General features: G+C 34.0%; 1 protein-coding gene across 12 annotated transcripts in view; it reads left to right on the forward strand.

The window, feature by feature from the left end:
* Window positions 1-14,203, forward strand: part of COP1 (COP1 E3 ubiquitin ligase) — a 236,663-nt gene that overhangs the window by 135,844 nt on the left and 86,616 nt on the right. For all 12 annotated transcript variants that reach the window (XM_025285597.3, XM_044942802.2, XM_025285591.3 and 9 more), the window contains 4 exons: window positions 4,091-4,234; window positions 6,534-6,642; window positions 7,392-7,473; window positions 13,354-13,470. In XM_025285597.3, coding sequence (XP_025141382.1) covers window positions 4,091-4,234; window positions 6,534-6,642; window positions 7,392-7,473; window positions 13,354-13,470 — 452 coding nt within the window. The remainder of the gene's footprint in view (window positions 1-4,090; window positions 4,235-6,533; window positions 6,643-7,391; window positions 7,474-13,353; window positions 13,471-14,203) is intronic.

Consider the following 14,203-nt stretch of genomic DNA (forward strand, 5'->3'; position numbering starts at 1 on the left):
GTTTGGCATTTGCTTATTTTAGTAATAAATGACCTTGCCCACTAATTACAAACCCTGCCAGGCTACTTTTTTCTGTGTTTGAATTGTTGTACAGGATGAATTATGATGTTATTACTACTACTGTCATATGTATGCCATGAGTAGATACCATTTTTATGTTATGATTATTGTTTATTTTGCCTTTGTATGTGTTTCTTATAGACTAACCCTTCTGTTCTCATTAAAATTAGACTTCTGCATAGTGATTGAGAGCACAGACTCTGAAACTTGATGACTTGGAATTTTCCAGTAAACCTTGAGCAAATTACTTAACATTAGTATACCTCGGTTTCTTTATCTATGCAGTGGAGATGTGAAGATTAAATATATTTAATGTAAAGTGCTTAAAACAATGCTTGACACATAGTGAGTTTTTAGTATGTTATGGAAGTTTTTGCTAATACTGTTGATCGAGTTGAAAGTAAGTCACAGTTGAATATCCTCAGTTATCATTTACTTATCCTTTTTGTATTATGTAAAGCTCTACTCTTCTGTTTTCATTAAAAAAAAAAAAAAAAAAAAAGGCCATTTCTGAACCTTTCTTTGTTTCCTTGAATTTATAGCAGCCCCTGTCTCCTGGGGCAAACTAACATGGTAATGAATTGGACCTTTAACAATTTTGTTTACTTTACATTTTCTTTTGATAAATTGGATTCTGTTGTTCAGGGATGTTAATCCACCTTGTTCACTAATACATTTTATAATTACAAAAAAAATATGACAGACAGTGGGAACCCTGACAAAATTCCCCTCTTGAGATACTGATGTGTTGACATTGCTCTGTGCTACTCTGAACTAGATGTGTGCATTAATCAGGTGTCCTGTGTGGTCTGTTGCCTTGATGCTTCATCACTTGACTGATGGCCCTTTTGACAAAGAATATAGCCAATTTCAAACAGCTGAGTTTCATTTTACAGCTGCTTAAATAAATCACTTTTAAAAACAGTTGAAACGTTCGAAGTGTGAAAGAAAAATGCAGTTTATTTTCATGTAAATCCCCATTCAGATGATTTTTCAACGTTTATTTTTTAAATTTAAAAAATTCTGTGAAACTGAATTTGTTTTATTGCAATTAACTTTCATAAACTACTCATTTTATTACTGGTGATAGCGGATAGCAGAAATGAATTTTGTATCACAAGACTTCTTGCAGTTCTTTTTTGAATTTAATTGCACCATCAAGTGTGTTTTAATTTGTTTACCTTTTATTTTGTTTTTATTTCAGCCTAACTAGTCATTGTTTATTACTTTTGTTTGTTTTATCAGATTTCAAAAATTAAGGCAGCTGAAATATTGTATTGTGAAATGAGAGACCATCTATTTTGAATTAGCTCTGAAAAGCTCTCTGTCTGAAAACTACATTATTCTTTTGAGTTATTCCATGATTGGTTTCTAGAGTCTGACTTTGTTTGTCTTTGGGAACAGATATGATTAAATCTGTTTGAAATTGGGAACAAATGACTCATGTTTGGAACTACTTAAATTCTGAGTCTTAATTATATGAAAGTGCTTGCATTTTTTTTTAAGGTAGCTGTTTTTCTTCCCTTCCCTTTTAATCAGAAATAATGCTGTTCTTTATATTTTTTGATCAGTATTTCTATTAAAATCTTGTTTTTAAACTAGAGCCTCTATATCTTAGAATATTAAAATAAAGATACTATCTAGGTCCTTGTTATACTAATGTATTAAGAAGAAAACATAACCAGAATGTAAGAAAACAATAGCAGTAAAGTCAAAACAAAAAGTTAATAATGAGATGAAACTTTTATTAACAAAAAGTTAACAACTTTTATACAAAACAAAATGTATAAGAGTTAATAATGATCTGATATAGCTAAAAAATAACCTTTGTTGAAAAAAGAGAGCTGGGTCGAATGACAGGGTAGCAGCAGAGGAAATAGATTTAATTACTTGTTTATATCATCAAATCCATTCTTTTGACAGTATTTTAATTTATGTGCCAGTTTTCTTCCTGTAGTGTCTTTAATAAGTTAGTGTTTAAACTTTTTTATATTAAAAACAAATAGTTCTGGAAGTAGTGTGTTAACTTTTACTAGTACAACCTTTGGAATATTTTTGATGTACTAGCCATGTGTTTTTGTAGATGAAGAAAAAATATTTAGAGATAATATATCTGGTTTTCCCTTGACTTCTCAGCCATAACAAAATTTCCTAAGTTAAGGATAGAATTTCAGTTCCGATAACTCTGTCTTTTACCAGACACAGTAATATTCTCCTTCAGTGGTGTGAGGTTGTGAGTATAAATTGAATTGGGATAGATGAATAGTTGCCATTGATACAGTTATATTGCATTAGGGTCCACAGGGCAGATAACATTAGTTGAGACAGCAGTTAGGTTGAAATGGTTGTGCAAGTCAGTTTATTGCTTTGCTACATAGTCATACTGTATTGAAGGGAAAATTTGCTGAATTTTGCAATGAAAGTGAAGTCGCTCAGTCGTGCCCGACTCTTTGCGACCCCATGGACAGTAGCCTGCACCAAGCTCCTCCGTCCATGGGATTTTCCAGGCAAGAGTACTGGAGTGGGTTGCCATGTCCTTCTCCAGGGAATCTTCCCGACCCAGGGATCGAACCCAGGTCTCCTGCATTGTAGACAGATGCTTTACCGTCTGAGCCGCAATAGTCAATGACATTTCATGAAATGTCTTTAAAAATTGCATAAAATTGAGCAAGGATTTAAAGTTGTAATGAAAAGTGAGCATCTCAACATGTATTTTTATGGGAACTATTCTTGATGTGTACTTATTTTCCTTATTCATTGTCAGCTTAGCAAAGCTTCTTACTATATTATTAATTAACCATATACTTTTTGGTGAAAAGATGTCACAGTTAATCTATAAAGAAAAATATGTCATGTAGTTATTTGTATGCCCTTGGTGAATGCTTAAAATATGCAGAGCACTACCGTATCATTTTAGCCACTTATAAGATGCTTTGGGCAAGTTACTCAACTCCAGTCCTTAGTTTTCTCATATATAAAATGTGGATACCTCTTTCATAGGGTTATTATGAGAATTTAATGAGTTAGTTTGTGTAGTGGTTATAGTGAGTGAGTGATCAATGAATATTATCTATTATTGGTATTATTATGTAATTAGTTAAAGATCAATAATTCTTATGTATTCTCTAACTTTATGACTGAGCTTCTAGAAAGGATATTTAACTCTTTGAGAAATAATGTGTGTGATGATTCATTTTACTCTTAATTCCATTAGGTTACTTAACATTCTTGTTGATTATATAACAACTTAGTTATGGTCCTTAAAGATGAATAAAACCTTGTGTTGTGCTTTGGAGTTACTTATTTTGAAACTTGTATAAAAAGTCAGTAAGAGAGAGGTGAATTCTCTTAAGTAACTTGAAAAGAAGGAAAAATTTTTACTTAAGTTTTCCTCTGTTTGTTTGTGGTTCATAAGTCAGAGAGATCATATTAGATTGGAAGGTGAGAAATGATTGGAGGAAACATAATGATTATTTAATGATTCCATTCATATGTATATTTTATCCTTTATTGTTATACCTTCTTAATTGTGTCATAATTCAGCTTGTGTACTCATTAATTTATTAAAATAACATTAAATATTGTGAAATTCTGTCATCTACACAGAATGGTAGGTAGAGAAAAAGCTAAAATTAAGGAAAAGGCTTATTGACTCTTCTCTTTTGATGTATTTTTAATATACCAAACCATTAAATCTTCCCTCACTACTTTTACAGTGTAGCTTGTTAGCCTTGACAGTTTGGTATGTTGTAATATGGTTACTAAAGATGAATTGAAAATCATGTCAAGTTTCTACGAACCAAAAAACCATCTGTGGCTCAGAATTATATAGCTATGCAGTTCTCTGCCACTCTTAATTTTACATGTCTTAATACAGTTTGAAGGCATTTCAAGTAGATCTAGTATCATTGTAGATAGAATCACTTTAGAAATCGGGGAGGAAAAAAAACAAATTTGAAATGTTGTCATCGTAACATCACAAGGATAGGTAAATAGTCTTACTGACCCAAGTATGTACTTCGTTCCTTAGTATTGAATTTGACCGGGATTGTGACTACTTTGCAATTGCTGGGGTTACAAAAAAGATCAAAGTCTATGAATATGGCACAGTCATTCAGGATGCGGTGGATATTCATTACCCTGAAAATGAAATGACCTGCAATTCCAAAATCAGGTATTTACATTATTTACTTGGCATAATGTAGTGTGTATGTAGCAGTATTTGTGATTAGTATGTTTGTTATTTTTACCTTTTCATGTGACATCTTATTCGTTCGTGATAAACATTATTAATTATATATAGAAGATACATCAGAATATCTTTTTTTATAGATATTGATCACTTTTTCCCTGTGGGGGTTAGTAGTTTTTCTATTTTTCTATTTGCCAAATGAAAATCTTCTTTCATTTAATCAAATAAATGTCTCTACTGTAGATGACGTTTCATGGATTACTATATGCCCAGTGAATAGTATCTCAAAGTCTGGAATTTTTCCTCTAGCATGCACATATCTCTAACTATTATAATTGTTTATAATTTTAAGAATTCTTTTCACAAGAATGGTATGTGTCTTTTTGTGAGGGCATAATGTTTAAGTTTCATGTATTAAGGGTTAGAGTTTATAACGAGTGCTTTTTAAACCTGGAATACTGTTCAAACTGCAGAAACTAGACCCAACTTCTGATCTGCCTCCACAAAATCTAAAAGGAATGCTAGAATCTTCATGTTTAAAACAAACTTCCTAAGCTATTTTCATAGGCACTGGCTTCAAAGGGAGTGACATCAAGAAACTAATAGTAAATTTGTTTAAAACTTTGAACATTTTCTAGTCATTCTTATCCTTTTTTATTTGGATAAATGACACATATAATATATATGGTCACTTTAATAATGTTAATAATATAGCAAGTACTGTAGTCTTTATTTGTATAACTTTCTTTTCTGTTTCCTAATTCATATAAAAATGGTAGACTGATCTAACTGGTGCTCATCATTGAGAATGTGTAATGGTTATCTACTTAGTTTATATACTTTATTCCTAAGTGAAAAGAATGCAGCATGAGTGAGACATAATTTTATTGAATTCTTCAGTGGCAGGCATTATCATAAGTTCTGTGTCTTATGCAGACCATCATTACCCTGTTTTATACACAAGAAAGCTGAAGCACAGAAAGGGTTCATTAACTTGTTGATGGTTGTACAGCTCATCTCTGGAGTAGCCAAGATTCAAACAGAATCTTGCTCTTAACCGTATCATGCTACTAATTTGTAAAATAGAGGTTCTAATAGTAATACCTATTTCATAGGATTATACTTTAAATAAATCCACATGATGCACTCAGCACAATACTTGACCCATATCAAGAATTCATAATAAATGTTACCATAATGAAAATATGGATTAGAGGGTTTACCTTGTCTGTCTTGACAGATATAAAGCAATATGGTAGTATTTTATGCACCTTGGAATAAAGAGAAGGAAACTGTTCAAATCTGGAAACAATGGACTTGGGGCTGAAAGGGTCAATATGTAAGCTTCCCTGAAACCCATTTGAAGCACACCAGTTGTGAAAGTGAACTGAATTACCCAAAGCCACAACTAGTAAGTTGCAGATCTGGAATTTAAGCTCAGGTCTGACTAAATCCAAGGCTCTTGACTGTTCCATGTAATTTCTCCCAGAAATTCTAATAAGTACATCTAAAGTTGCAAATAATCTCTTCAAACCCTAAAATGTAGCACGAGTACAGCTAGAAGACAGCAAAAAGGCTTTGTGTTCAAGTGCTTGGAAATCACCTAGGCCAGCCGCTTTGCTTTCTGAGTGACTTTTTTCTTTACTATATATTAGCTTTACTGTATGTGTGATGCACATATATGTCTAACCAAAAGCATATATTTTGAGATGTTGCATTCTCAATGTTGGAACATTTGATAACAGCCAAAACCATAAATGTTAGAAGTTTAATTCTGTTAAATGCATTTTATTGAAATTTGAGTCATACACTTACATTAGTCAACATTTGCCTGTAAACACAGAGACTCAATTCAGTCTAGTTTACTGGCTTATATGATCTGACACAACTGGATGTAGGGGCCTGAAGGGTCTGATTTGGTCTCTGCCGTGACATATGTGTGCCCCCCTGGCCTCTGTTATCTCCACCTACAGTATCGACACATGTATTCCTCATGTGTCAAGGATGGCCAGTAGCAACTTTAGGCACACCATATCTGTCTTCTAGCTGGTGATGAGAGTGAAGAGTGGTTATGGTTTGTAACTGGGTAGTTTCAATTGAAAAATCTGGGAATTATTTGATGCCTTCTTCCTTGATGGATTGTGGGCAGAATAATTATTGTGAACTCATGTAGACCATTTTGAAAGGGTTCTAATCTTTCTGAACACATCCAAATTCTTTGTATCCATTGCTGTTTATTTTTATGTAAAATAAGGCTTAACTTAATATCCCTTTCTTTCAGCTGTATCAGTTGGAGTAGTTATCATAAGAATCTATTAGCCAGCAGTGATTATGAAGGCACCGTCATCCTATGGGATGGATTCACAGGACAGAGGTCAAAGGTCTATCAGGTAAATAAGAATACTACTTACCTGTTGTTGTTGTTACTGTTCAGTCGCTCAGTTGTATCCAACTCTTTGCAATCCCATGGACTGCAGCACACCAGATTCCCTGTCCATCACTATCTCCAGAGTTTGTTCAAAGTCCTGTCCATTGAGTCGATGATGACATCCAACAATCTTATCCTCTGTCATCCTGTTTTCCTTTTGCCCTCAATCTTTCCCAGCATCAGGGTCTTTTCCAGTGACTCTTTGCATCAGGTGGCCAAAATATTGGAGCTTGTTGCAAGAATCACATTTGTACTTTTTAATAATTATAGAGCTTCATGCATTTTATAATTACAAATTTAAAATCATTATTTAGCATTTCCTCAGTTCCTCAGTTCAGCCGCTCTTTGCGACCCCATGGACTACAGCATGCCAGGCTTCCCTGTCCATCACCAACTCCCAGAGCTTGCTCAAACTCATGTCCATCTAGTCAGGAATGCCATCCAATGTCTACCTATGTAATTCCAGTAATGCTTTTCTGATGCATCTCTTCAGACTCTTTGCAGTAGGATATATCAAATAAATTTCCAAAAGTGGTAATTTTATAAATGTATATTTAAAAAGTTTATGAGCTACTTTGCATCTCCTTTATTTTCATAGCCAGTTCTTTCTCCCTCCCACCATAGTGATAAATTGGTATCAACTATGTTTATTTGTTTTGCTTTATTTAAGATCTATATTCTGAGACTACTTTGTCTTCCTTCTACATCTAGGAGCATGAGAAGAGATGTTGGAGTGTTGACTTTAATTTGATGGATCCTAAACTCTTGGCTTCAGGTTCTGATGATGCAAAAGGTACTATTTGGGTCTCCTCCCCTGACTAATTCCTTTTAAAACCTAACAGAAATACAGATATTTATTGAAACCCACAGTGATCCTTTGCGATTACTGATTATTCTAAAAATAGTCTAATAAGCACAAAAACCTGTATTTCTTGGAGTGAAAGAAAAATGAATATTCTGCATCTTCATTATAATAATTTTTATGAATTCATGCCACACTGTGATGTATTTATAACCAGTTTCTTTATATATACTGTGAAATGAACTTTTTTGTTGAAATATTTAGACATCACTGCATTCTGAATTGTATTAAATTCTGAGTGTATACCACAATCTTTTAATGAAGTTCATCATGTTTCAAGGCAGAAATTCTATATTTCTTTCTGCCAATTTAATTGATCTTTCTATTTTTGTGTATGTATGTGTGTGTATATCTGTCTTTACTGTTCATTCTTTTCTGTTATTGTCTTGTTTTGGCCTGTTTCTTCTCAAGATTAGATTTATAAAGCCCTGTTAACAGATTTCTTTTATCTTGGCCCTTTCCTTCTTTTCATATGTAACTTGCAGACTAGTGAATACATAGGCAGGGGTAGTTCTATCGTTGAAAACTTTGTTTCACAATGATTGTTGTTTTTGTTGTTCAGTCTCTCAGTTGTGTCCGACTCTTTGCGACCCCTTGGACTGCAGCACACCAGGCTTCCCTGTGCTTCATCATCTCCTGGAGTTTGCCCAAACTCATGTCCATTGGGTTGGTGATGCCATCCAACCATCTCATTCACAGTTGTCCCCTTCTCCTCCTGCCTTCAATCTTTCCCAGTATCAGGGTCTTTTCTAATGAGTCTGCTCTTCACATCATGTGGCCCAAGTATTGGAGCTTCAGCTTCAGCATGAGTCCTTCCATTGAACATTCAGTACTCATTTCCTTTAGGATTGACTGGTTTGATCTTGCAGCCCAAGAGACTCTCAGGAGTCTTGTTTCAACACCACAGTTCAAAAGCATCAATTCTTCAGCTCTGCTTTCTTTGTGGTCCAACTCTCACATCCATAAACTACTACTGGAAAAACCATAGCTTTTACTAGACAGACCTTTGTTGGCAAAGTAATATCTCTGCTTTTTAATATGCTGTCTAAGTTTGTCATAGCTTTTCTTCTAGGGAGCAAGGGTCTTTTAATTTCATGGCTGCAGTCACCATCTGCAGTGATTTTGGGGTCCAAGAAAATAAAAATCTGTCACTGTTTGCATTGTTTACCCATCTATGACTGGATGCCATGATCTTTGTTTTAGGAGTGTTGAGTTTTAAGTCAGCTTTTTCACTCTCTTGTTTCACCTTCATTAAGAGACTCTTTAGTTCCTCTTCACTTTCTGCCATAAGGATGGTGTCACCTGCATATCTGAGGTTATTGGTATTTCTCCCCGCAATCTTGATTCCAGCTTGTGCTTCATCAAACCCAGCATTTCACATGATGTACTCTACATGTAAGTTAAATAAGCAGGGTGACAGTCTACAGCCTTGACATACTCCTTTCCCAGTTTGGAACCAATCCTTTGTTCTATGTCCGGTTTTAACTGTTGCTTCTTGACCTGCATACAGGTTTCTCAGAAGGCAGATGAGATGGTCTGGTATTCCCATTTGTTTAAGAATTTTCCATGGTTTGCTCTGATCTACACAGTCAAAGGCTTTAGCATAGTCAGTGAAGCAGAAGTAGATGTTTTTCTGCAATTCTCTTGCTTTTTCTGTGATCCAGCAGTGTTGGCAATTTGATCTCTGGTTCCTCTGCCTTTTCTAAATCCAGCTTGAACATTTCAGAATTCTCAGTTCAGGTACTATTGAAGCCTAGCATGGAGAATTTTGAGCATTACTTTTGCTAGCATGTGAAATGAGTGCAATTGTGCACTAGTTTGCATGATAGAGCTGTCCTATTTTGTAAAAGAGAAATGACGTGACTCGACTGCCCTCCAGAAAGTTTTGGATCAAAGAGAGGTAGCAAGTTGTTTATGCACAGTATATATGGATTGTAACATTTTCCTTCATGATTGCTATAAGAAGTTATCTTTGAATTTCTAAAATAGAGCATTGTGTTATAATTGATTTTTTTTTAATGTTGTAATACAGAGCTTCACTAATCAATGTTAAATACTTTTTAAAAATAATGTAATGGGGTAGCCTTTATTGAGAGTACTTGTGTTTTTGGAAGATTAATATTTGTTCAAAGGTGGTGACTGGCTAGTTTCCTCAGGAAAATATAAGTAATTTTAGCAGAACAATTTTAATTAGGAAGAGATTTTTTTTTAATTATTGATTTTAAATTGTTTTAAAATACACATATAATTAACCATTTTAAGTATACTATTCAGTGGCATTAATTATCTTCAATTTGTCTTCATTATTGTCAATCTGTAGAACTTTTTTCATATTGCAAACCTGAAACTCTGTTTCAGAAACTCTTTCTGTTTTACTGAAGCAGTAACTCCTCATTCCCCCTTCACCAGCTCCTGGCAGTCTCCCTTCTCCTTTCCCTCTCTGTGAAATTTACTAGCACTCTTCAGTGTCATATATGAGCATTTGTCCTTTGTGACTGTTGTATTTCATTCAGCATAATGTCTTCTAGAATTTTCCATGCTGTAGCTTATGTTAGAATTTCCATCTTTAATAAGACTGAAAAATAATCTGTTGTATAGATATATCACATTTTGTTTCATTTGTTGATTGGTGGATGGATCTTGGGTTGCTTCCACTTTTGGGGTATTATAAATAACGTTGCTATGAACATGAATGGCAAAATATCTCTTCATATCCCTGTATTAAGTTCTTCTGGGCATATTCTCAGAAATGAAATTACTGGGTCATATGATATATACTTAATTTTTTTAGAAACTGCCATTCTGTTTCCCAAAATGGCTACACCATTTTATATCCCCACCAATAGCACCCAACTATTTCTGTTTCTCCACTTCCTTGCCAATACCTGTTCTTCCCCCTCTTTTTTAAAAATGATTTTAATGGATGTGAAGTGATACTTTTGTGGTTTTGTTTTGCTTTCATTTCTTCAATGATAGTGATGTCAAGCGTTTTTTCATGTGCTTATTGGCTATTTGTATATCTTCTGAGAAAGTGAAAGTGAAGTCATGTCCAACTCTTTGCGACCCCATGGACTGCAGCCTGCCAGGCTCCTCTGTCCATGGGATTTTCCAGGCAACAATACTGGAGTGGGCTGCCATTTCCTTCTCCTGGGGATCTTCCCAACCCAGGGATCAAACCGGGTCTCCCACATTGTAGGCAGATGCTTTTATCGTCTGAGCCACCAGGGAAGAAAAGTTTATTGAAGCCCTGTGCCCATTTTGATTGTATTTTTTTCTCACTGCTATTGAATTTCAAGCATACTCTCAGTATCTTAGATATTAATTCCTTATCAGATATATTATTTGTTGATAGTGTGCTTTGATCCACACAGCTTTTTCATATTGATGAAATGCAGATTGCCTATTTTTTCTTTTATTGCCTATGCTTTTCGCATCATGTTCAAAAGGCACTGCTGAATCCAATGCAATAAAGCTTTTTCTTTAATGGTTTTACAGTTTTAGCTCTGACATTTGTGGCCTTGATCCATTTGGGGTTAACTTTTGTATAAGGTATAAAGTAATGGTCTGACTTCATCCAGTCTTCCCAACACCACTTGTTGAAAAGATTATCCTTTCCCCATTGAAAGATCTTAGCACCTTTGTTAAAAATCCTTTGATCATATCTGTGAGCGTTTATTTTTGAACTTTCTTCTCTCCCATTGTTTGTCTTTATGCCACTGCCACACTGTTTTGATTACTGTAGCTTTGTGTTGAAGTTGGGAAGTGAGTCTTCCATTATTTTTTCTTCTTTTTCAAGATTGTTTTGGCTATTTTAGGCCTACTGAGATTCCATATGAATTTTAGAATGAGTTTTATTCTATTTCTGCAAAAAACTTCATTGAGATTTTGTTAAGGATTGCCTTGAGGCTTGTCAATTTAGTCTTTTTAAATGAGCTTTTGGTTTCATTGATTTTCTCTATTGACTTTCTGATTTTAACTTACTGATTTTTCTTCAGATTTGTATTACTTCTCTTCTGCTTACTTTGGATTTAATTTGCTCTTCTCTTTCTAGTTTCCTTAATTGGAAGATTATTGATTTTAGATCATTTTTCTTGCTAATATATGCATTCAGTGCTATAGATTTTCCTCTGAGTGATGCATCCCACAGATTTCTTTTTTAAATTATATTTTCATTCTCATTTAGTTCAAAATATTCTTAATTTTTGCTTTAGATTTCTTATTTGACTTATATATTACTTAGAAGTATGTTGTTTGATCTCCAAATATAATCCGTTGTAGTCTGAGCAATACATGGTTTCTTTTTTTTTTTTTTTTATTGTTAAGGTGTTTTATGGCCCAGAGTGTGATCTGTCTTAATGAATTATCCTTGTGAGTTTGGGAAGAATGTGTATCCTACTGTTGTTAGATAAAGTAATATGTAGATATCAGTTATATCCCGTTTGATTTATTATTGAGTTCAACTACATTCTTACTGATTTTCTGCTTCCTGGATCTGTCCATTTCTGATACAGGAGTGTAACACTTTTTTGATTCTACATTGATCTTTGTATTTCTTCTTTTACTGTACCGCATTGTCTTGCTTTGTAGCTTAAGTCTTGGAATCATTTAGTGTGAGCCCTTCATCTTTATTCTTGAAAATTATTTTAGCTCTTCAGTTTCTCTGTTTTTCCACAAACATTTTAGGATCAAGTTACTAGTATCTATAGAAAATTCTGCTGGGATTTTGATTGAGATAGTGTTGACTTTAAAAGCTTCTCAGATGTCTCAGTGGTAAAGAATCCACCAGACAATGCAGGAGACACAGGTTCAATCCCTGGATCGGGAAGATTCCCTGGAAGAGGAAATGGCAACCCACTCCAGTATTCTTGCCTGGAAAATCCCATGGACAGAGAAGACTGACAGGCTACAGTCCATGAGATTGTAAAGAGTCGGACATGACTGAGCAACTGAGCACACACACATAACCAATTAACAATGTTGTGATAGTTTCAGGTGTACAGCAAAGGGACTCAGTCATACATACACATGTATCCATTCTTCCCCAAACTCCTGTCCATTCAGGCGGTCACATAACATTGAGCAGAGTTCCATATGCTATACTGTAGGCCCTTATTGGTTATCCATTTCAAATATAGCAGTATGTACATGTCCATCCCAAACTCCCTAAGTTTCCCTTCCTCCCAGCAATCATAAGTTCATTCTCTAAGTCTGTGAGTCTCTTTCTGTTTCCCACATAAAATTTTAAAATCATGGAATTCTTAAGTGAAAGATAAAATAAGAACTGCTTCTAGGTACTTTAAGTGACATTTGTGTATATATCATATATACAATGTGATATATATATATATATATGTATGCACACACACACACACACACACACACACATATATATATATATCATACATGTGAAAATGTGTGTGTCTGTGAAGTTCTCAAAAGTTTGATAGGTTGGAAGATAAGCCATTTAGTTTCCCTGCTCATACACGTACACACACACAACTTAAAGAATGCTAAAACAAATATACACGTGTTTCCAGACTGCTTTTTTTTTTAACCTGTCTTGTATGCTTTAGTTAAGAGATCATATTTTCTCTCATTATATATTATCTATGTTGTTTTCTGACTTTGAAACTAAGCTCTGTTGGTTTAAATATACTGTTTTATTGAACATTATTCATTTAGTTTGAATATTTTTGATCCTACTAAATCAAAATACTTAGATTACCATGAAAAGACAGCTGTAGCAGGAAGTTTGTAGAAGTATTGGCTAATGTATTGTTTATTTTCATTTTCATTGTTACTTATTCTTAGTGAAGCTATGGTCTACCAACCTGGATAACTCAGTGGCAAGCATTGAGGCGAAGGCTAATGTGTGCTGTGTTAAATTCAGTCCCTCTTCTAGATACCATTTGGCTTTCGGCTGTGCAGGTAAGAAATGAAAGATTTGTCTTCTTTTGGTGTCAGTTTTCATGACTAAGTTTAAAAAAACATTTTAAAAAGAATAACTTTCTTTGTAGGTTTAAACTTTGTTTTCATTATTGCACTCTAAATTAGAAGTATGTAGTATACCATTTTTACTCATTAATTGCTGTGCTTTAATTTTAGCATTGCATCTCCCATGTTTAATACATAAAGATGTGTTTGTTGATTATTTTTGTTTTTGTTCCTCTAAGTCTTTGCATACCTGGATTTATGCTTGTTTACAAATTTAGGTCATAATGATGCTTAAATATTGTATAGACACAGGAAACCTTTTGTTTTTAAATTAAAGGAAACCTACTATAAAACCTTGAACAGTTATTGAGTGCCTACTGTGTACAAAGCACCCTCTAGGGACAGTGAATAAGATAGATTAAATCTTATATTGTGGAGTACATGCTAACATAGTAAGTACTAAAAAAAGTCATACCAAAGAATTTTTTGATAAAAGTATTTTTCTTAACTAGGATGACCGAATGTCTGTGTTTGCCTGGGAAAGTCCTAGTTTATATTTGTCTTACCATTATATTAACTGTTAGGCCCTTCTTTCATTCTCAAAAGTGTTCTGGGTTGAATGGTTAATTATGTGATCACTCTACTCTTAATTCCTTTGTCTTCTTATCTAATTTCCTACCTTGAGTGTTTACTGAAACAGTGAACACTTGTATTTTAATTTTTGCTT

This window comes from Bubalus bubalis, chromosome 5 (genome assembly GCF_019923935.1).
Source record: "Bubalus bubalis isolate 160015118507 breed Murrah chromosome 5, NDDB_SH_1, whole genome shotgun sequence".
Lineage (NCBI taxonomy): Eukaryota > Metazoa > Chordata > Mammalia > Artiodactyla > Bovidae > Bubalus > Bubalus bubalis.